At 45.6% G+C, this 23,401-nt stretch overlaps 1 protein-coding gene across 5 annotated transcripts in view; it reads right to left on the reverse strand.

Annotated features, from left to right (window-relative positions):
- Positions 1 to 23,401, reverse strand: part of ZNF462 (zinc finger protein 462) — a 118,583-nt gene that overhangs the window by 50,450 nt on the left and 44,732 nt on the right. For 3 of the 5 annotated variants that reach the window (XM_029055108.2, XM_029055110.2, XM_029055116.1), the window contains exons 2-7: positions 20,919 to 21,170; positions 14,744 to 20,358; positions 13,779 to 13,946; positions 11,694 to 11,797; positions 9,051 to 9,169; positions 4,310 to 4,501 (exon numbers count right to left, since the gene is read on the reverse strand). In XM_029055108.2, the coding sequence (XP_028910941.1) occupies positions 4,310 to 4,501; positions 9,051 to 9,169; positions 11,694 to 11,797; positions 13,779 to 13,946; positions 14,744 to 20,358; positions 20,919 to 21,138 (6,418 nt within the window). In that variant the 5' untranslated portion in view covers positions 21,139 to 21,170. The remainder of the gene's footprint in view (positions 1 to 4,309; positions 4,502 to 9,050; positions 9,170 to 11,693; positions 11,798 to 13,778; positions 13,947 to 14,743; positions 20,359 to 20,918; positions 21,171 to 23,401) is intronic. The other 2 variants (XM_029055114.2, XM_029055115.2) reach the window with 2 other exon arrangements.

A 23,401-nucleotide genomic window follows, 5' to 3' on the forward strand; every position in this document is an offset into this window, starting at 1 on the left:
ATACCATTTTGGGACCCACATATTAGTAGTTCCACTTTCTAGCCACCTCTAAAATCCTGACATCAGCACAGCCACCAGATCGAAAGATCACATTTTAGGTTTAGTCACTGACTCCTCTGCTGCCCAAGTCCCAGCTCACTGACAACAGGGTGTGGGGTACCCCAAAATGATCAATTGGGTTACCCCCAAAAGGAAGGCACAATGGAGGAGACAACAATACCTGTTACACTATTTTAACCTAACAATTTCTGTGATGTCCTGTGATAAAATATTCATTTCAAATCCTCCTTCAATAGCTGACCGGTGTGTGAAATATCATTAGGAACATTTAGAATCATGTGGATTCCACTACTTTTTTTTTTGCAAATTTCTCCTAGGTCTGGAGCGTGCATACCCACTCAAACCCGCTCCATATATTGTGTAAAACTCTCAGATTTAAACAAACCTAGGGCCTATTTTCTGATGCTTTTATTTGTTTGGGGACCTGGATTTTTTTCCAGCAAAGAAATTCAGAAATTTGGCAAAGCCAAATAAAGCACAGTGTTATATCATATATGGCAAAGAGAGAAATACAAGTGACCTGCAACTCCTTTGTGAATCATCTTAAGGTTTCCCCTTAACGCTTTGTTTAGAATAGCAATTGCATGCTATTTCCCATTACCCTATATACAGAACCAACATTATACAGCAGTTCCTTTCTTTCCAACAACTGGTTGAAAAAAAAAAATTGAGTGAATTTAGCTAGTGAAATGTGCCAGATTGACAGCCCTGACACCCAAAGTCCTCTCTTTATCCAGAGAACAGGTGCAGTACAGGCAGCTGCTGTGCAAGTTCCCTTTCCACTTCCTCCTCCTCCTCCTTTCTCCTGCTACTACCCCATGCATGTGCCTCCCTTGGAAGGGACCAATGCTCTGGGAGGGGCTGCCTTGGGAACTGAAGGAATTACACAGCCCCTGCCAAGACAGCCATTGAGAGATGGTCCCTTCCTGGCCTGCCGCACTTGACCATTACAAATGGCAATGAAACATTCAACTCATTTCAGTCATGCCCACCTAACAGCTGTCAGGCGGCCATTACACGTACTGGCTATTGACCTGGCTCAATTATGACCATCCCCTGGGGACCTAGAACAGGTTACCAGCCCTTGGCATCTTCCCGCTCTTGGCAACTGCAGTGTTAGAAACCTAATGTAGTAAGAGCAACCCCAAAACAACTCCATATGATTTGTCTTCCAGGGAATTGCTTCACATATTCCAAACACTAACAAAGATGTTATTTACAGGCTATCTGAACACGGGGCATTCTTTTCCCCAGTAAACTGCTTTTTGCCTATAATATTAGTTTTTCCAGAAGGATTTCTCTGTATCTCTCAACTCGGTAGAAAGCTGTCCTGCTCCAACTTGGATTCATTCATTCTTGGGAGTGTGTATCATCATATGACTTGTCGTGTCCCTGCAGGGCTTCATTTATCAGCAGACAATTCTTTTTTCCATCCAGTTACCCATTCATGAAATACATTCAAGTTCATTTGAAATGCAGTCTCTTTTTTTTTATGGTATTTGTTAAGCGCTTACTATGTGCCAGGCACTGTACCGTTAGCGCTGGAGTTAACAAGCTAATCAGGTTGGACACAGTCCATGTCCCACATGGAGCTCACAGACTTAAATCTCTATTTTACAGATGAGGTAACTCAGGCACAGAGATGTGAAACAACTTGCCCAAGGTCACACAACAGACAAGTGGGGGAGCCAGGATTAGAACCCAGGTCCTTCTGACTCCCAGGCCTCGGCTCTACCCTCTAGGCCACGCTGCTTCTCTACCCACTGTTTACCCCCACATCTGAACTTAATTTTGTGTCATCAGCAAATTAGAATAGATTACTGCTGGCCCTTCTGTAAGCATTTTTCATATATGTTAAAAACAGCAGAGGTCCAGTGATTGAGTATTGTACAGGCCCTATTCAATACTTATACTATTTAGGCATGCTTTCAACATACCTTCCCTGTTTTCAGTATTTTAAGACATTCCTTGACCACAGAAAGGCAAGTCTGTGACAGTTTTAATACAAATCCTACTAGAGATCCCCCAAACTCAAGCGGATATGCCAAAGTCTCCACCATTTCTTTTAACCAAGCACAGGTCATTCTTCAAGCAAGCCACCTGGTGATTCCATTCCATTCCCTAGGAAATTCGGGGAGTTAGGGGCTCAGGTCTGTGATTTTTTTATGGTATTTGTAAAGAGCTTACTATGTGTCAAGTACTGTTCTACCTGCTGGGGTAGAAACAAGTTATATGGGTTGGACACGGTCCCTGTCCCTCACGGAGCTCCCAGGCTAAGTAGGAGAAAGAACAAGTATTGAATCCCCATTTTACAGATGAAGAAACTGAGGCATAGAAAAGTTAAGTGACTTGCCCAGGGTCACAGAGCAAGCAAGTGGCAGAGCCGGGTTTAGAACCTAGGACTTCTGACTCCCAGGTCCATGCTATTTTCACTAGGCCATGCGACTTCAGTTGGCCTTGTCCAGTTGTAAGACTAATGGGGCTGAAGGCAACACAGTCTCCTAAAGTGAGTTGTTGTCCAGACTGCTCTATCAGGTCTCTTCAGCTAGCCCTTTCTGCAGATGAGAAACCTAGGTCACCCAGCTGACCGAGGTGAAGTAACCTGGCCAAGGTCCTCAGAGAAGAGTGGCAGAGCTGGGGTTAGAACTTCATAGTTCCATTCTGTGACTTATTCCACTGAGCCACACTGCCCGGATCCCACCCCAGAAGGGAGGGAAACCAAAAAAGCCATATGGAAAATTAGTCAGACCCTTTTCTTCCCTGAGTCCATGCTGGAAATGCCAATTAGATCACAGCCATACTTGTACTCTGACTCTACAATGTGCAGCTTCCCACAGTAAGCGCTCAATAAATACAATTGAATGAATGAATCTTCCAGGACAGAGGAAAGCACCTGAGAAATACCTTCACCAATGAGAATAAGCATATATAAGAATTGGGACCAATATTGTTGAATGCTCACACTGTATAAGACTGTTCTGGTGAAGAGATGTAGCCTGATAAAATGGGATGTTTTCTACAAAACTTAGGTGCTCCTCTTAACCCATTTCCAATCCAACTCTTTAGGCTCCACCTGACCTCTGACCTCAGGATAACGTACATTGTCAGCACTGGATAAATTATATATAATAATGATAATAATGAAGCATTCCTTGTACAAGGGAAATGCTTCACAGAGGGGATATCAAATGACAGACTGTGTTCGTATGATATGATTCCCTAAGAGAAAACTATCACAATCTCTCTATTGCCTTCTTAACCCAGACTTCACAAAGGCAGTTATCAACCACAGGAGTTCTGTTCTCTCCGACAGCACCCCCTTTTCCTCCCCACAGCTAACTACCTTCAAAAAGGTCATCTTTAAAAATATTGCTCAGATATTACTGTGATCATTTGGGAATGTTAAAAAACGGTTTCCACCCTCAACTTCTTAAGTGTATTCATGTTTTTCTTTTCTTTCTAATGACCACAGAAGTTATTCCATGCTCAAATACCCGCATTTAAAACAACACAAGCCTGCTACTGCCTTGCAGAACAGAAATTATAGATACACTGGACAAAGGGGGAATTTTCACAACTCTGTACCAGTACTCAATGGGAGCACTACCATTTTTCTCCTATTATAAGGGCTAACCCAGTTTGGATTCCTCAAGGGATAATGCTCCCGCCATCATTTCCATTACTTCTCCAGCAAATGTAACTTAGGAAGATTTGCTACAATTCAGCTCACGCCTTCCATTTTCAAATTTGACGTGATCAAACTTTAATTCCCCTTTGGGCCACACCCAATCACTCTCTTCTCTCTTCAGTTATTTCGACAACCTCCAAACACCTCAAGACCTTACGTCTTCCCCAGAATGATGCTAAGCCAATATTACATTTCTCCAATTCTTTTCCTTGCCTTTTTTTTCTTTGACATTTCTCCAATTTATCCAGATGTATCTAGCCTCTTAGGAACTTTCAGTGCGCAAAACCCTTGAGTGTCATGAGGGAAGAGAGATTATCAGGGTCTTCTCTCACATGGTATGATATCTCAGCACATACTGTCCAAAATAGCATCAGCCTAATTTTGCTGCCATGTCACATTGTAAACTCACATTTAATGGGCTGCCCACTCCAACTCCTAGCTCTTATTTGGCCAAGAGGCCTTTTCAAGTTTCTCCCTGAAGCTGTCATTTCCCCCGCAGTCCCAAATTCCACCCCACCACAACAACCAGAGGGTTAATTCAGGCTCTGAAGCCCATTTTACCATTGGAGTCTTCCACATCTTCGGTAGGGGCAGCCTTCTGGGAGGAGTGGTGGGCATGTGAGGTTAAGAGGCTGACAATGCGTGGTCTTGGGAGGGTCAAGGCTTTCCCATGGACTTTCAGGGAATGCTCCTTCAGCTGGCTGATCGTCATGGTGGAAAATGAGCACCAGGAACATTTGTAGGCATGTTCACCTAAAGGAGAGAGAAGAGGAGGAAGGGAAAGAGAAGAGGGCCGGGAAGTGGGAGGAAGAGAGAGGAGAGAGGGAGTGGGAAGGGAGAGAAGGGAAAAACGGGGGGAGAAAGAGGGAGGAGGGAAGGAGGAAGTGAAGGAAAGGAAGTGGGAGGGAGAGAGGAAGGGAGCAGAGGGAAGGGGAGAGGGAGAAAAAAAGGGAGGAGGGAGGAGATGACCGAAAGCAGGAGAGGGAGAGAGAGGCACAGAAAAATGGAGAGGAAGGAGGAAGAGGAGGGAGAAAGGAAAACAGAGAAGGGGAAAGGAAAAAAGAGGAGAGTCAGTTCACCCTAAAGTTATTAGATTTACTGGCTCTTGATAGTTCTGAACATCAAATGCACCATAGCAACAATGCCTAAGAAGACCGAGAAGATGTTTTTCCACAGCTGGGCAAACTGCTGAAAATATCTGAAGTGAACCTAGTAATCTTAGTTCTGCCTTTTTTCTCTTGTTCCTCTATACTGAGAGTTAGGATATCCCCAAACATGCTGAGGTGGGCCCCATCCAAAGATGAAGAGGATGCAACTAGTTATCCATGTTTCTAACAAAGGAGGTGGAGGGCTAAAAGATAACCTAAAAGATAACCAGTAGCAGTGGATTTATTGAACACCTTCTGAGAATAGAGGAGTGCACTAGGAGCTTGAGGAACATACAGAATTAATTAAGGAGCCTACATTACAATGGGGAGACAGTAAACATGAGCTGATGAATATGTTAGTCAAGAGTGAGATAAGTGATAGGAGTGAATGAACAAGTAAACAAACAAACACACTGTTTGTTTACACTGAGTATTTACATTTACAGCACTGAGGTAGCTGATGGAATGGCATTGTTGAAGAAGGAGTAATTAATCTGAGATTGCTTCCTGAGAAAGGTGATTTTTTTAAATTATTTTTAAGAAGGTTTTGCAGGAGGGGAGGGCTGAAGTTTGCCAAAGCTGGCCAGGTGGGTTTTCCAAGCAAGAGCAGCGTGGCCTGGTGGATAAAGCATAGACCTGGGAGACAGGGGATCTGGGTTTTTATCCTGGCTCCACCACTTGCCTGCTGTGTGACCTTGGGCAAGTCACTTCACTTCTCTGTGCCTCTGTTTCCTCAACTGTAGAATGGGGATTCAGTACCTGTTCTTCTTCTTACTTGACCGTGAGCCCCCATGTGAGACAGGGGCTGTGCCCCATCTGATTAACTTGTATCTCACCCCAAGGCTTAGAACAGTGCTTGATACACAGTAAGCACTTAACAAATGTCATTTTTTTTAAAAAGGAGGAAAAGGTGCAAACAATGGTTTGGGAATGGGAGAGCTAAAAGTACAACCTGCGGTGCAGTGAAGAAGAGAGCAGATAAATAAAAGGGAGACATCTGAAGGAAGAACAGCTGTAAAGCTGCTGGTCAGGAGCTTTTGTTTTAGATGAAAAGCATTATAATTCAACATGAACCCTAAACTAGCTTTGCTGATAGATTCTGTTTTTGAACATTTAATCCACAACAAGTTGTTCCCACTTTTTCAATTTACTAGCAGTGTAATGATAGGGCACCTGATATCAGCGAACCACAGTAGGCCTAAGAAATACATGATTATTCCTGCGAGCCAGATTTTAAATTTTTATTAAATCGACAGCTTGCATGGTGGAAGAATTTGCATCATTTGAACAGAGATTAGCTGCAGTGAATAGCACAACCAGAGAAAGGATTAAGCCAGACTATTCAGGATTGCGAACCATTGTTTAAATGGGTAGAAAGTTTTCTTTCTATAAATCACTGGATTACTCAGAGACAAGGCACTGTAGCACAGGTTTCACCTTTGAGAACTTTGGCATACAATGGAAAGAAGTTCAGACAACAGCTGACTTTCTTATAGTGAGGTCCCAATTCTCCAGAAAGCACAAGAGGCCAGTCTACTTAGTCGGATTCAGTAATATAAACTTTAACTCAGTGTCTTCAGGTCAATATGCAGCCTCTGGCACTCTTTTTAAGTCTTTCCCACAGGCTGAGTGATTAACTGGTTCCCACTGGGGGCTTCTGACAAGAGATGCTATTAAGGTTGCAGCCTGAGGGAAAAGCTCACCGGGGAAGATTTCTTGGTTGGATGCCCTGCTTCTTATAGGGAGTAGAGAAGGAGCAGCTTGAACTGTAAGACTGCTTACTGAGTGGACATTAGTCAGATGCTACTGGAGATGTAAAGGTTGGAATCCCGGGAAACTGGAGAAGGCAGCAGCTCTACAATGCCCTTTTCCAAGAACAGTTATCCAAAGGAGTCTGAGACCACCCCCCTTTCTGAAGAAGGGCAACCACCCTCAAGAAGGAAAATCCACTTTCTGGAGGGTTTGCCCTCTCAGCTGGTCAGTGTCCCAACACCACCAACTTTTGAGAGGGGAGGTGAGCTTGTTGGCAAAGCATGTAATTGTCCAGAACAAAGAAAGTTCATGGAGACCAAAAGGAAAGAATGGTCAAGGAGGGTGGCTGTCGGGGTCACTACCCTACCCCAGTGGCATATGGGAGTCCTTATCCACCCATGATCAGAAATGTTTGCTATCTCGTATTTATTGAGTGAGGTCCCAAGAACAACTTTTAGCAGGGCCTATACAAGAGGGAGGAAAGCAAGTGAAAGCATTAAGGGAATTTCCATTTGGATATTTGGCTATTCCTATCCAGAGAAAGAGATTTCATTCTCCCTGGAAGCACTACACAGCAGTCCTGCCCAATCATTTGATTATGATTTCCTGTCACTTGGTTCCCCTTTCCCTTCCTCCAACCAGACGACTGGTTCTTGGAGCATAGACATTGCTCTCTGACATGGGAAAATGGTTACTGGCTGTCTACCGGGATTCCCTTAACACCATGAAGGCATTCCATCAGCTTTGAGGGTCTAGTACATTGGCCTTGACTGTTCTTTTTTTGTTGCTGTTTTTATTATTGTTGTTGTTGTTAATCTGGAGAGGGGGAGCCCAAAGTGGTTGATTAAAGGAAGCCTGTTAACACCCATGAGTCAACAATGCCATTGGCGAGTAACAAGGTTCAAGTCACCTTTCCCACAGAAATGTTTGGAAGGTCAACTGCGGCAGAGCTCCTGGCCCTCCAGTGAATGTCCAGTGAACAGAATCAAGAGTGAACTGACCTTCATTAAGGTCTCTAACTCTCTTAAGTTGGGGTGGCTGCTTAGCAGATTTAGTGGCCTTACTTTTCAGCCCTACTGAGCCACTAAGCCACTGCGCAGTGGCTCAGATGCTGCTGTTGAGCTTAGATATCTGAGGGAAACAGAAAACAAACTGAACACTTGGCAAAGAGATCTGAAGCACACCTGTAATTTACTTTCTACATCTGCAATTTATTTATATTAAAGACTGTCTCCCCCACTAGACTGTAAGCTCCTTATGGGTAGGGAATGTGTCTGTGATATTGTTATATTGTATTCTCCCAAGTGCTAAGTACAGTGCTCTGCACACAGTAAACACTCAATATGATTGGCTGACCAACTTACCTTCCTCTCCTCCCTACATCACCTCTACCACTCAATTTCAGATAATACAGTGGTTGCTTCCTTGATCCTTTATAGTCTCTGGATCCAATTTGGATTCATTTCCTAAATTCTGACTCAGCGTGGCTTAGTGAAAAGAGCACGGGCTTGGGAGTCAGAGGTCGTGGGTTCTAATTCTGCCTCCACCACTTGTCTGCTATGTGACCTTGGGCAAGTCACTTAACTTCTCTGTGCCTCAGTTCCCTCATCTGTAAAATGGGGGTGAAGACTGTGAGACCTAAGTGGGACAACCTGATGACCTTGTATCTACTTCTACTCCAGCTCTTAGAACAGTGCTTGGTACATAGTAAGCGCTTAATACCAACATTATTATTATTAAAGGAGTATGCTGCTATGAAGAAGATCAGGCAAGGAAGAGAGAGGGACATGCAAAGGCTAGATCTGCCAAATCTTGGGAATACTAATGAGAACCAAAGTTATTTCTTACCATTTGCATATTAGTGTAAAAACAATTGAAAATAGTAGCATTCGTTTTTGCCATTTGGACTTTCTCTGGCTTATTGGACTTTGTTGAAATTTTGACTTTGTTTTGGTTAAGGATCCGGTAAGTGGGTCCAAAAACTATCTATATAACACCCATCTGCAAATCCACCTAGACTGTAAACTCGTTGTGGGCAGGGAGCGTATCTGCCAACTCTGCCCCAAGCACTTAGTACAGTGCTCTATACATGGTAAGTTCTCAATAAATGTCATTGATGATGAGACACAAGGTCTTTAGGAAGCTTTCTAAATCAAACAAGCCCTTGTTTGTAGCTAAGGAGCAAACACAACCAGAACTTTCATGTGGCTCAGTCTTTTTTCTTTTTTAGGGGTAGTGAGGAAGGGGAATTTTATCAACCTGAAGAAACAAATCCTTTTAATTCCAAGATAGCTTACTCTTTTTGATGAGTTGAATATATTTTCTTTTACATTCAATAACAAAAATCGTGTCAAATTTTAACCTCAATAAAGGAGTAGAACAGTGGTAAAATAGCAACTTACCAGCATGAGCTTTGAGTATATGCGTTTTCAGGCGGCTATTATAGGAGGATTTGAAGGAGCAGAGTTTGCAGCGGAATGGCTTGTGGTGTCCATGGTGAGTCTGCATATGGCGATCCAAACTTGGTGTGGAGGAGGTAGGGAAAAGAAAAAAGAGGAATAAGTAATGTCAGATGCCATCTCAGACCGAACAGTACAAGCCAACTTTCCTCATTACCTCTTTCCAATGGGCCCCATGCACAAGCTATTCAAGATGGAGGAACCACTCTTTGCTAATTTTCAGTGGCAAGTTTTATAAAAGGAACAGACTTTGGAGAAGTGGAATAACGGCCAATGGGGCACCTATTCCAGAGGATGGTCCCACTGTTCCCACCTCCTGATGCACATCTGGAAAACCTTGGCAGAATAAGGCAGCAAAGGAGGGAACTGGAGAACCACATCTGAGCCAAAAGACTTTCCGTTTGGTGGACAAGCATGAACTGAACCAATAGCCATGCTGGATTTACAAACCCACACTGGCACCGGGGTTTTCTGTTTTTTTCCTGTGCTGGGAGAACCTCAGAAATTTGGAAGCTTCAACCCAAGAACACAAAAATCAGCGAGTTCTCTGGAATCCAGTTTGAACTGGCTGAGAGCCAAGGCACATCTCCTAAGATTGGACACCTTGAAGTTGCTGAAGTGCAAGCTGGCCAAAAATAGCAAGAAAATATCCTGAAACCCCAAGTTCAATGGTGCATAGTGATAGGGGACCAAGAATAGTATGTGTTTTCATTTGAAATGGACTGTGGAACTTTTAAAGTCCTATTTTAGTATTAGAATCTGGTGGGAGTGTTCTCTCTTTAAAAATATTCAAACGTTTCCTCCTTCTACCCGCCCCCCCGCCCCCCCACCCCCAGCCCCCTGCCACAATCTGGAAGGTCAGAACGGGCTTGAACAATGAATTATCAAATTATAATCTCTAGGCAGGGGAGTGATATATCTAAAAGCATGGATAAACACCACATTTATTGTACATCACCCTTTACAAAGACATTTTTATAGGAAAATGATTTCATTATAAATAGCCCATGGTGCAACATAATAATTGCTGGTCCAGGGAAAATAATTAATCTAACAAATGAATAAGGTATGCTGAACACCAATTTGTGTCAGTACTCATAGAACAAAACTCCATTTTAAATAGCTGATGTGGGAATGAATCTACTTAACAATTAAATAGACTGCTCACCACAGCTATTTATAATAAAACACCTCACAATCTTTCATGCTAGTGCACTTAATGCCAAACATACACCATTCCTATCATGATAACCCTAGAGGTCTTTCTCTTGAATCTTGGGCTTTTGAAAGTTTTGAAGCTATAACTTTGCTTGCCCATTGATACCAAGGTATGGACATATAGCTCATTTCCCTTCTTTATAATTAAAAAAAAACCTTTCTCGACCTGCCAACGATTACAAAATAACTACTTCATATTTTATAGACTACCCCAATCCAGCACTTACTTCACACTTCTGTTTTCAAATGAGTATGTCTCACTATAATTTAGCACCTCTTTCCAATGGATCCCCAAATGCTTTATGAGTACATAGCACAATCAAAGCATAGAAAGACCAGATTTTTTACTACTGGCTACCTTGCAGCAAAATGGTTTGGCTGAGAACCCAAGACACAGAGCTGTTGTGGCAGGAAGGGGCAAAAGATATTTAACATGACTTCCACAAGCTCCAGTTGACCAGCTGGTAGACTAACTTGAGACTGACATTCTTCCCTCTAAATCTTTCTATCCCTATTATACTGCAATCAAACTGTGAACATTGGGCCACATAATCTGTGTCAACCACACTTATCCCTCACTCAGTCGAAATCCACAACCCTCAAATGTGAAGCTACTTTTACAGATGGTTCAGGTACTCAGAGGGGCAGTATGGCTCAGTGGAAAGAGCAAGGACCTGGGTATCAGAGGAACTGGGTTATAATCCCAGCTCTAATAATAATAATAATAATAATGTTGGTATTTGTTAAGCGCTTACTATGTGCCAAGCACTGTTCTAAGCGCTGGGGTAGACACAGGGGAATCAGGTTGTCCCACTGGGGGCTCACAATCTTAATCCCCATTTTACAGATGAGGTAACTGAGGCACCGAGAAGTTAAGTGACTTGCCCAAAGTCACACAGCTGACAAGTGGCCGAGCAGGGATTCGAACCCATGACCTCTGACTCCAAAGCCCATGCTCTTTCCACTGAGCCACGCTGCTTCTGCCACTTGTCTGCCTTGGGGCAAGTCACTTAACTTCTCCGAGCCTCAGTTTCCTCATCTGTAAAATGGGGATTCAGTAGCTGTTCGTCCTCCTACTTATAATGGGAGTCCCACATGGGATAGGGATTGTGCCCTGATTATCTTGGATGTGCCCCAGTGTTTAGTACAGTTTTTTAGCCCATAGTAAGTGCTCAACTTACTCATTATCGTTATATGATGATTATGGTTGTGATCATCATCTTTGAACGTATGCTTGGTTTAGGAGTTGGCATTTCACACATCCCCATCAATCCCCCTCACACCCTACCATTCCACCTCCAATTCCCTCCCTCTCCAAAAGAAAAGAGAAACAACAACCATCCCTTCCCTACATGCACCACAACTTACTTGTGTCTGAAAGCAGACACAAAGGAACAGTACTGGCAGCTGTACTTGTCTTCCCGGGTAAACATGGCCAGTGCCAAATGACTCCTCTCGTGAGAACGCAGTCCCTGCATGGACATAAGGACCCTGTCACATTGGCTGCAGTGGTAGCCCCCAGGCCGGGTGTCATCTTCCAAAGTTCCATCCACCAAGCAATGTTCACCATCTACCTGGTTCACCAAGCAACTGGGGTCTTTGACTGCCTCCAAATTGTCGAACAACAGATGTGAAGAATCATCAGCTTCCTGCTAAAAAAAACACAACATACACCCCACCAAAAAAATAAATGTCTAGCGGCACCTCCCCCTCTTTTCCTTCCATCCTTCCATCACGTTTTGGGCCCCATTCAGACGACAGCCAAAACTGGTGATTCTTCATGCCTCTGAGTTCTCATGTATGTCTTCTGCCTTGTGGGGAAAAAATGTGGGGAAAAACACCCCCTGCCCTTTGAAGTGCAGTAAGAAACCTGTGAAAGCAAGGTTGTTAATATGCTTTTCCACCAATGAGTGATGAGAACCATGCCACACTTTCTCCACCACCAAAAAATACTCCACATTGCAGACACCACAATCTCAAACTCACTTGAAAAATGGATGAAACCCACTGCTTTTGAGCAGCAGAATATGCTGGAACCCTGAAAGCAAATGCAGAAAGTTAAGAAATTAAGGCCACATTCAAGAGCATGTTTAACTATACCATGAATGAGGCAAAAAAAAAAAAGAAAGAAGGAAGGAAGGAAAGAAGGAAAGAAAAAAAAAGAGACCCACTAAATGTGAATTACAAAACTGGCCTTCTGGCCCGTGCTGTTCATACATCGACCATTTCCAAATTAAAAAAAAATCATTAAGGAATTAAGGAAGAATCCTCAATCACCCAGATGGTATAATCAGATCTAACTGGCACCTGAGTCTCTCTCTCCACAAAGAAGCCAAAGCCTAAACTACCTTCTCACGTAGGTGGCAATTCCTACAGAAAAAAAAGGGGGAATATTGCAGGACGGTGACTGGAAGCTCATACTACCTGCTGCTCCATTCACTGTAGTACCTGCTTTGCGAATCTAAAGAGATGGCTTCAGCTTTGAGTGCAGTACAGTAGAAGCTATCAACTGGTGCTAAATTCATTAAGAGGACAGAGCAAGAAGTGGAGGTGGGGAGAGGTGGAAGGGAGGATGTTAAAGGAAAGGGGTGGGGCTGGGGGGGGGGGAGAGACCTCAGGCACATTCATGCATACTAAGAGAAAAGAAACCTCTGAAGCAAGTTTTTCTTCTCATTACCAATTAATATTCACTGATCCCTTAAGCACTGCACAAGGAGTTGTCCGGCCCGGGACCATCATCTCTTGAACATTAGGAAAACTAGAGGAATTTTCTGATTTTGCTCTTTACATCAGACTAACACAGAAGGGGCGGGCGATAAGGAGGGGAGAGGGTCGGTATTTGGCCAAAGTGCACTGGAAAAGAGAAGGGGAGGAAGAAAGAAAGAGCAGACCAAAAGGCTCCCTGAGTCAATAATGAATTGAAGACTTTTCTGTTGCAGATGTAATGCCTCTCACGCTCCCCAGAGGACACGTCTGTTCTCCAAAGCAAGTTGAAACTAGTTTTCAGTCACCCTCGCTGCCAGGAGTAAGAAGTATAACGACCAGTTTCTTTGGGAAGCTGGGCCCTCTGCACTCTCAGCCAGAAGGGGACAGGATGGTAAGCGGCAGGAGGGTAAGGATGATGACTACAATACTTTGCACTTGTTCCTCTTAAGAGCTCAGTGTGCTTGGAATAAGAAATAGCAGACACATACACAATCATTTTCGAACCAAGGGGTGATCTCGAACCTCCCATTCAGAGACCCAGACCGTCTGGCATTAACAGAGCTAACCGAACGGGGACAAGGACCTAGGCTATACGACAAGAAAGGCCTCTCTTCCCTGCTTCTCAGGGTGACATGCCTGAGCTGGGACAATTCTTTTATAAGAAGATCTTAGCAACGTGTGGTTAATAAATAACCAGAATAGCTCACACACAAGAATGTTCAGCCAGAGCTCCTCAAGAGTTCTCACCTTCACGGCAGCGGACACTGCTGGGACGTTCCCGTACTGGACATGCTTGCGAAGATGATTGCAGATGGCGCGGAGCGTCGGGTGAACTTCAACACAGAACTTACATTTGTATCCCACCACTTTTCTCTCCTTGATCTTTGGCACTTCTTCTAAGTGACCAAAAGGCTGCTAAAATACAGTGGTAGCATCAGTACTCCAAATCTTCCCAGATTGTCCACTCCACTAATTACTCTCGATGTGCGTGTGTGCGTGTGTGCGTGCGTGCGTGTCTGTGTGTGCGTGCTCGTGCGGGCCTTTATGCATACTGTGGTTCTAAACCAAGGGAGATACCACATAAAAAAGAAAAAAAAATGTATTGCTCCCAAGAATCACAGCACCCTGGCTACTGTGGAAGGTGCCCGAATTCAAAATATTTCAAATCTCAAGTGGAAGCGGGTAGAGGATACGTCTTTGGAGCTGAGTAACCCTCTCATAGTCGGTTACCACAGAGTTGCCTGCTTCAAACTAATTTTGCCCTGCCCGGGCGATATTTTCTGTGAACATGATATCAATGTCCTTCTGGAAAAGATTAGTTTTGCAGAGGTTACAATCATGCCCGACATCCAACACCGATGATGACATGGGACATTTCCAGAGAGGGCTAACGAAATAAAGAGACCGCCCACAATTACTGCCTCACGGAATTAAGGTTCGGATCGGGGGCTACTTGACAGAAACAGACAGATAAATAAATCTAAACAAGATGCCTGGGGAGGAGATTGAGCGAAGGGGAATCCAGGGAGAGGCAAGGCCAAGTGATGGGAATAAATCCAACTCGAAAGGTTTAATGGATACGTCGAGCTCTCTGGCACACAGAGTCACCAGTAAACCTGGAGCAGTTTGGCTGCCAATGAAGAAAGAAGTGCAAGTGGGCACTGGCAATGAGGCGCCTCCTGGGGGAAAGGGAAATCAAAACAGCTCCTTACCCTCTCTTGTTTGAAATCGGCAAAAGCACCGTCTGCGTACTTCTGCTTGCTCAGAAGCTGTTTCCTCCTCTCTTGACGTTTGGCCCGCTTCTGAAATTCCTCATTGTGGCTGTTCAGATGCGAGGTCAGTTCCGCCACGCTCTGCAGTTTGCTATCACAGTGCCTGCACTGGTAGGCAGAGCTCTGAGAGCGAGTGCCACTGCCCAGGATGGTGAAGTCTCGTTTCAGGTCTTTGCTGTGATGATCGGTGTAGTGCATACACAGCAGCTCAGCTGTGCTGAAGGACAGTTTGAAGCACTTTATGCAGCGGAAGGGGAGCCATTCGATTTCCTGTGCTTCGGTCTCCACCTCGGGCTTTTCACCATCGCTCCTCTCCTCCTGCGGTGCTGGCGTCTCGTGCTCGTCCGCGTAGACGGCAGTGAAGTAGCCTCCCAGTTTACTGGCATGCTGCTTCTTTGGGAACACCCCGGGGTGACGCTTCATGTAATGGGACACGATCCCCTTTTTGCTGAATGACTGGAAGGAGCACAAGGAGCATTTTTTCTTCTCCACCGCCCGCCGCAGCTCCTCACTCAGCTGGGGGGAATCATCCTTGGGCGGGGAGGGGATGATGACTTTGCTGGGCTTGTCGCTCACCGTCCTGGAGGCTGCCAGGCAGTGGGTGTAGTACGCGTCGATGTCGTGCCGCTTCTGATAATGCGCTGCCAGCCCCTTGCGGATGGGGTTGGTGTAGGAGCAGAGAGCACACTTGAAGAGGTTGTTCTTGCCCTCAGGCTGTGCCCGGACATTGTTATGTTTGATGCGGTAGTGGCGGGCGATTCCCTTCCGGGTAGAGCAGAAATATTTGCAAAGCTGGCACCGGAACACTGTGTGGGAGACCAAGTGGGAGGTGGAGAAGTGAGAGGCGGGCAGAGACACTTCGCCGACCTCCTCGGCAGACAGCACCTGGGCGGGGCTGACCTCCGCTGGGAGCTCGGGTTCCAGGGCGATGGCCATCTTTGGGGGCGACTGAGCAAACACATCAAACTCGGGTTGATTGTGGTACTTCTCGTAGTGGATTTTGAGCTTCTCCAGAGTGCCGTGGGTGTAGGGGCACAGCTTGCACCTATAAGCCCCGTAGCCCTGCTTGAAAATCCGGCTCGTCTCCTCCACGTCGTTCTGGGATATGTCGGCAGACTGCTCCACGTCGTGAACAAAGTCTTCCGCGGTCACCTTGATGGACGGATGCCGCTTCTGGTAGTGGGTGAGGACGCCGTGAATGCGAGTGTTAATGTAAGGGCAATGCCGGCACTTGTACACGGCGCCGGGGTTGATGTCTATGTCCTGGGCAAAGTCCGCGGCTTTCACCTTCATGCCGGGATGCTTCTTGCCGTAGTGGGTGAGGAGGCCGTGCAGGTTATTGTATTCCGACTGACAGACCGTGCACTGATACGGGGTGGAGGATATCGCCGGGTTGGCTGAGGCTAGCTGGACGGTTTTTTCTGGTGACAGGGCCGGGTCTTCCGGGGACTCGGCCTCCTGCTCGACGTGCGGGACGGGGGTCAGCTTGTTTTCACAGTTCATCCGGGCCGGGACCTCGTCGGGCTGGGCATCAGCCTTCTCAGCGGCATCCTTCTCCTTTATGATGTCCAACAAGACGGATTCATCACCGTTCATGGCCCAAGGGTGAAAAGCCTGATAGTGATTGGTGATGTCCCAGATGGAAGAGGCTTCAAAAATGCAGTCCCGGCACTTGTAGGTTTTGGCTTCAGGCGGCATGGCGAGGGAGGGAGGGGAAGGGTCGGGCCCGGCCCAGAGCTTCGTGGCCATGTAAGTGTAGTCGACGTAATGCTCGGGGTGCCTCCGTTGATAATGCAGAAGCAAGCCGCTGGGTTCGGTGTGGGAATAGATACACCATTCACAGTGATAGCCGGCTTCTATTAAGCCGTCCAGAAAGGCCCAGCGCAAAATGGAAGTGACGGTGGCCTTCAGGCTGGGGTGGTCCTTCTTGATGTGCTTTCTCAGGGCGTAGAAGTAAGGGGAGGTGTAGGAGCACTGCCGGCACTTGAGGGCACGGAGCTTGGCTTTGTCTCGCTCCGCGCCTGAGGCTGGGGAAAGCAGGCCGCCGGCAGGCTTCTTCTGACTGCGGTCACAGAGGCTCCGGATGGTGGCCGTGTGCTGCCGAATCACATCTGCATTGGCCTTGAAGTCACGGTGCTTCTTCTGATAATGAATGAGCACTCCCTTGACCGTTCGGTTGCCATAGTCACAGTGCTGGCAGAAGAACATCTCATTTTCCCCAGGAGGGACGTCTCTCTCGGAGCCCACCCGGTTCAGCCGCTGCATGGAGGCAGGTGGCCGGGGAGCACCGTGGGACACCTCGGTCCCTCTCATCATTGCTGCGGTGGGAGGGGCCTGCCGGATGTACTTGGCAGTAACCTTTATTTCAGGATGTCTCTTCTGGTAATGGACGAGCACGCCCACAACGGACCGGTTGCTATAGGAACAGTGCTTGCAGTAGTACAGCTCAGTGCCGAGGTCTGGTGGGGGGGGTGGGGGGGGCGGGGGAGAAGCCATGTTGGACATTTTGGGAGACATGGGCGCACCCACCTCAAATGATAACTGGGAAAGGGCAGAGCCCCTGTCCACAGACACCACCCTCATAGTTTTCTGGATCCTGAAGTAGGAAGCCTTCTCTTCAGGGTGCTTCTTCTGATAATGAACCAAGACCGAATGCATGTTTGGGCTTGCAAAGGAACAGACATCACAGTCATAAACCACGACAGTGTTAACTGAGGCGTCCTTCTGATTTTCACACTCTGGAGTAAAAGTCTTGGAAGGAGGGTTTTTGTGAAACGACGCTGGAGCGCCGGGCCCACGAGCCACCGGAGTGGAGGTGGCCATGTTCTTGGGAGCAGAATTCAAAATCTCCCGCAGGGTCTGGGACTCGGCATTTAGCCCTTCTTGCTGCTCAACGACATAGCTGGAAAAGATCATGGCGTTGTTAATTTTCACCGTTGGATGCATTCTTTGGTAATGGGGCATCAGGCTTCTGACATTGGGGCTAGTGTAGGAACAAAAACGGCACCGGTAAATCAAATCCGAATGATCAAAGTTGAGCACGTTCATGGCCTCGGGGTGATGTTCACCGTAATGCTGCTGCAGGTCTTCAAAGTTGGTATAGTCGATGTAACATTCCAGACATCGGTACACTGCGCTGTGGTCATTGGGGTCTAAGATATACCTAAAGCTGAACTTAATGTAAGGGTGCATCCGCTGGTAGTGGGTGCTGACGCTCCTGGCAGATTTGTTGCTGAAGTCACAGTGTTTGCAGTAGTAAAGTCTTCCAGAGTCATTAAATTCAGAATTCTCATTGTTATGATCCGACCCGTACATACTGGCCTGGTTGCCTAAAAGAGCTGCATTGGAACCCTGATGATCCTTCATGTTGACAGAGGAGCAGTAATAATCTTCATCGTCTTCAGAAAGGGTTAGCTCGATCTCTGCCCCGTTGGTGGCGTTGTAGTCGTGTGGCACGTTTCTGTAACTAGCCTCCTTCTGGGAATCATTAGCCTCTCTCCCCCAAATCTGCTGAGTCACAAAAGATCCTGGAGCCTCCATCAGTGGCTCCGCTGACTCCTCTTCCCTGTCGAGTTCAACTTCTATCTCGACTTCATTATCTTCCTCTTCTTCTTCGTCATCTTCCACGTTGATCACTGCATCTTCTTGCTGTTTGGTCTGGTTAATTTTACTCTGCAGGTTGCTGGCTATTTCATCGATTCTAGTTCTCTTCTTCACTGGGGACAGATCGAGAGGGAAGTCATTAGAAATCTTCCTAGAGGTTTTAGCTACGAAGTTATTTTTGGAGGACAACCCAAGAATGGAGGTCTGACTTTTCTTCACAGTGCTGGAAGAGGTGTGGCTTTCGGGCTCACTTTCCAATGGCATGTTGGAGGACTGTCCCTCGAATTTTGGCAAGTTATCACAGAACGAATGCTTATGCTGTTGATGGACTCGCAGACCTTTCAGAGTCGTTGTGGAGTAATTACACATTGTACACTTGTATGGGTGCTGAGGCTGGCTCTGGGGCGGGGGCGGGGGCTGCTGGGGCAGCGGCGGCGGCGGCGGCTGCTGCTGGGATTGCTGTTGCTGCTGCTGCTGTTGCTGCGGTGGCTGTTGCTGTTGCTGCTGTTGCTGCTGCTGCGGCGGCGGCGGCGGCTGCTGGGGTTGCTGTTGCTGCTGTTGCAGAGATTCCAACATGACTCCTGACTTTCTCCCATTGATGTTTGCGCCTTCGTAAGACACAGGGCCTTCATTCAGTGACGAAGAGATACTTTCACTCTGGGAATTCACGGCATCCCAATCCGACGTAGAACCCGTGTGACACTGTTTGTGCGCTCCGAGTTTTAATGAACTCTTGCAAGTGAATGGGCATTCGTCGCATTTGTAGACGGCGGTCTTTCCAGACAGATGGATGTTTTCGATGTGACGAGAGATACTGCGCCGGTGCATGGTAAGGAATGGGCAAAAGGGGCACTGGAACCTGTTCATGTATCTTCTGAAAGGTATCCCCTTGGTTTCCAATAATTTGTTGCCATCGGATCCCATCAGTTGCTCTGTAGACAGACCCGAGGCCTGGTGATCCATGGAATTCAAACCATTTTCACTGTCTATCTCATTTAACTCGTCATCAGAACTAGAGTCGTTTAACATACTGTTGGTTTCCAGGTCAGCGGAAGAATTTGTCATGTCAGCAATTCCATATCGGGATCGCTCAGCCAAGTTAACTAGGCCAGAGTTGTGAGGTGACTTTGGCTTCATCTGAGGATAAGAGGAAGGAGAAAACTTGGAAGTTGCAGAAGAATTGGATCTGATGAGGGAATTGCCTACGGACCCCCTGAAATTTGAGACGTTGGTATTGGGCATCTCGCGGCCTGCAGCGTTCATGGCTAGATAGCTGGAGTTTGGGGCAGGGTTCGACACACTCTTGTTCTGTACATCAGGGACGTTGGTTCCGTCCTGCTGCTGCCTTAGACTAGACAATATTTTGACCATGCCTCGGTGCTTCTTCATCATATGGTCACACCAACGTTCCCTGCGGGGCGTCTGATAGCTACACCACTCACAACAAAAGTTGCCCCTAGACTTGGTCAAAGGTTTGACCATGGATTCCAAGATGCTACGTTCCACCACTTCTGCGGGTAGCTCCTTGCAGGGATCTTGCACCGGCACCGAGGCAGACACTGAATCGGACAGTGCAGTGGCAGCGGGGGGAGTCGCCGTCTCCTTTAAGTTATTCTTGTGATACATTTTCTGATGCTTGATGATTCGGGCCCGTCTTGGCGACTTATAAGTGCAAAACTGGCAAGAAAAAACCTTTCCAAATCCCTCATGCATCATGACGTTGTAATTTAGCGATCCAGCGGACGGGGGGCCAGTAGGACTTCCACTGGCTTGTGCTCCATGGACTTTTCTGGTGTGCTCTATCAGGAGGTTTTTGGACCTGAAATAACGTACACAGAACTTGCATTGAAAAAACTTGTTTGTTGGTTTTGGACTAGGGGCAATGTGCTGACCATAAAATCCTGGGCTATGACCATAATAACTTCCGGCTCCGATCTGAGTTGCATTTGGACCTAAAAGCAGAGAGAAAAAAGAAAAGGAAAGAGAAAGGAAAGAGAATAAGAATTACTATCATTAGACTACCTTACATTATCACTAGCCAACACAGTCCAAAGACGTCAGAACATTTGAAGGCCTAAAATCTCAATAACTGGACCTTCTGAACGTTAATCAGATCTTCATCCACTATCAGCGGATTCGATGTACAGTGTGCACGGTGCACATCATTATTTAGAGCCTGTTTTACACGACATGTATTTTGGTATGTGCACAGATTTGCCCTTTGCCGGTAAATTACGTCTTTTGGAGAGTCCACGTAAACTGATGCTAGTTCCAGACTATCAAGACATTTCCATTAAAGGGTATTGGGAGGGAGAAGGTTCACCGAATGATCAACAATCTAGGAACAAAAGAAAGAATCTAGCCAATATATCGTAGCTCATATCATAAAATGCAGTTACAGCCAGAAGGAAAAATATGTGAAAGATGTTCATATCAATATCATGGCCTTGGGCTAAAAATAAATTACAGCAATTAAAACGTAGCAGGCATGCCGAGAGAGGTATAGATTTACCTGCTATATCCTCTGCAATTGCAAATTCATCCTTTACAGAAGAAAATTCCACTTCGGTCTGGTTGCTGGCATTCATGGATCCAGATCTTTGTTGGCTAGGGCTATCCTCGGCAACATCCGTTGGTTGCAGAAATGCCGTGTGGACATCCTGAATGTGAGCTTTGAGGTCTTCATAAGATGGAGCTCTAAAATCACAGCCATCGCATTGTAGCACCTCCATGATCTGGGTTTATTCTTTTACATTAGGGAATTCTGAAAGGCAGATCAACAACAGAAATAAGATAACTCATGCTACTGCCACACCTCACATAATGAAAGAATTTAGACCCAGGTGGGACTAGTGCCTTCTGTTTTGCTCACGTGCTCAACTGTAGCTGCGGTCAAACATACACACAGGTGATGGTGCCCTTTGTCCAGCTTTGCCGATGTACTGATAACACCAAATACAACACAAATAAAATGATGTCCCATCTCAGCAAAATACACCTCCACTAAATTAGAAAGACCCTATTTAGCTGGTAGCTTCAAGAATGCCTACAGGGCTCTGTTCACCACATTTTTGAAAGCACATGAAAGGCAACCACAATGATTAAGGAGAAGAGGCAGGTTCTCTGTGTGAGTACAGACTGAAAAGATTAGGGCTCTTCAGTCTGGAAAATGAAGGATGAGAAGGCACAGGATAAAAATCACGATGGGTGTGGTCAGGGAAAATACAGAATTGTTCATCAAATCCTGGGATTAGCAAGATAAGGGATACACATTGAAGTTTGAAGGTGGTAGGTTCAAGACCGTGAAAACGAAGAACAAAGGCCAACGGAAAATATCATTAGGCTCAAGAAAGGCTGAGATGAATTTATGGGCAATAGGTCCATAATGAATTAGAAGGAAAAATTGTTAGAAGGACGAGACTGGACACCATGGAGAGCAACTAATACACTCTTCCTCTAAGTGTCCTTTGGTGCCACCTTCAAAGAAACTACTGGGCTGGAAGAACCACATGTCATCCAGGATGGTCAGTCTTAGGTCCCCCAAATTTTCATCATTCCTCAACTTCCCTACTGGGTTCCTCATCGAAAATTTGCTGGATCACTGGATATTGTCTTTTGTCCAATGGGGCTCTGCTATCCAACGTAGACTTCCTTGTTGGACCAAAACCATCTCAGAAGCAAGGAGATCAATGGAGAAGCTAAAATGAAATTCTCTTTTGCCTCTTGTAATCTCCTTCACTACTGCAAGGCTGTAGTCACCATATAAACTGGGATAAGACTTCAAAAATCTCAAGCAAGAGATTTGCATTTTCAATTATTTCCAGGATCCAATCAATTCTTACAAATATAAGGAGACAATTTAGGTTTAATTGTGTTGGGTGGTTGTTGTTTTTTTAATCCCAGAGCTGATTTGTGGATCATCTTTCTACCATTCTCATTGAGATCTACAGGATGTCCAAGGTTCGTCTGAACTTATTTTGGAGTAGATCCCAAGAGCTTGTACGAACCTCACATGAGCCATCTATTTTGGAGGACAGATTGGTGGTGGTGAAGATGGTGGGGATTGTGGAAAGGGCCTTCTATATTTAAAATTGGACATTTTTATCCTACCACTTGCACTATCCACTAGCCCAATAGATATTTTCAGTTTTTAAAGAAATCATCGATTGTACCCTCTATCACCTATTCCTTCTCCCCAACAGACAGTAATTCATGATCAATTTTGACATAAATGGGTATGAGGTTGGTACAAGTGAGTACAAAGAGTTCAAGTCTTGCCCCCCAAAATCAACTCTGACACAAATGGGAAGATTTCAATTTACTTTTATTAGGCCATTGGAAATGTGTAGCATGGGGGAAAAAATGCACAGTGAAGATAAAGGTCCTCCCACCTTAAAACACTTCTTGGGCAGAGCACCACAGTATTTTCTTCATTAATTAATTACTTCATTAAGTTTCCCACAGCCCCATCATGCCACTTTAATCTAGAGTTTCAAAGGTCCAAGAAATGGAACTGTAGCCAAAGTATTTTAGGGATGCAAAATTCCATGTATTCACTGTAAAACATAAAATGACTTCCACAGTACGATCAAAATCCAATATTATTATGTCGATGCAATAAAAATGGGCACTGCCTCAGGATTTCACATAAAGGAATGCTCCTCCTGATAGCCTGGCTAAAATAAACTTCTGGCAAGTCAAATTGTGGACAGACCAAGAAAGCTGACAGAGGCATAGATATTTACCTACTCTACTTGTACAGAGAAAGTTGTCCTTTTTCAATACAAAATGAACACTGCATTAGGTTCTTTTCAGCTAACGAAGTTTCAATAATCAGGATAGTCAAGGTTTTATGTGTAAGCACCAGACCAAATTGTGTGGAAGAGGTTGCTATCTGCTCTGGATCAAATTACAGCAGTGACTGAAGCCCCACCCCACATCTCCTTTAGCACAGTCCATTAGACCTGAAAACAAATTTTTCCATGGTGCAGACGA

The sequence above is a fragment of the Ornithorhynchus anatinus genome, chromosome X5, assembly GCF_004115215.2.
Source record: "Ornithorhynchus anatinus isolate Pmale09 chromosome X5, mOrnAna1.pri.v4, whole genome shotgun sequence".
In the NCBI taxonomy this organism is placed as follows: Eukaryota; Metazoa; Chordata; class Mammalia; order Monotremata; family Ornithorhynchidae; genus Ornithorhynchus; species Ornithorhynchus anatinus.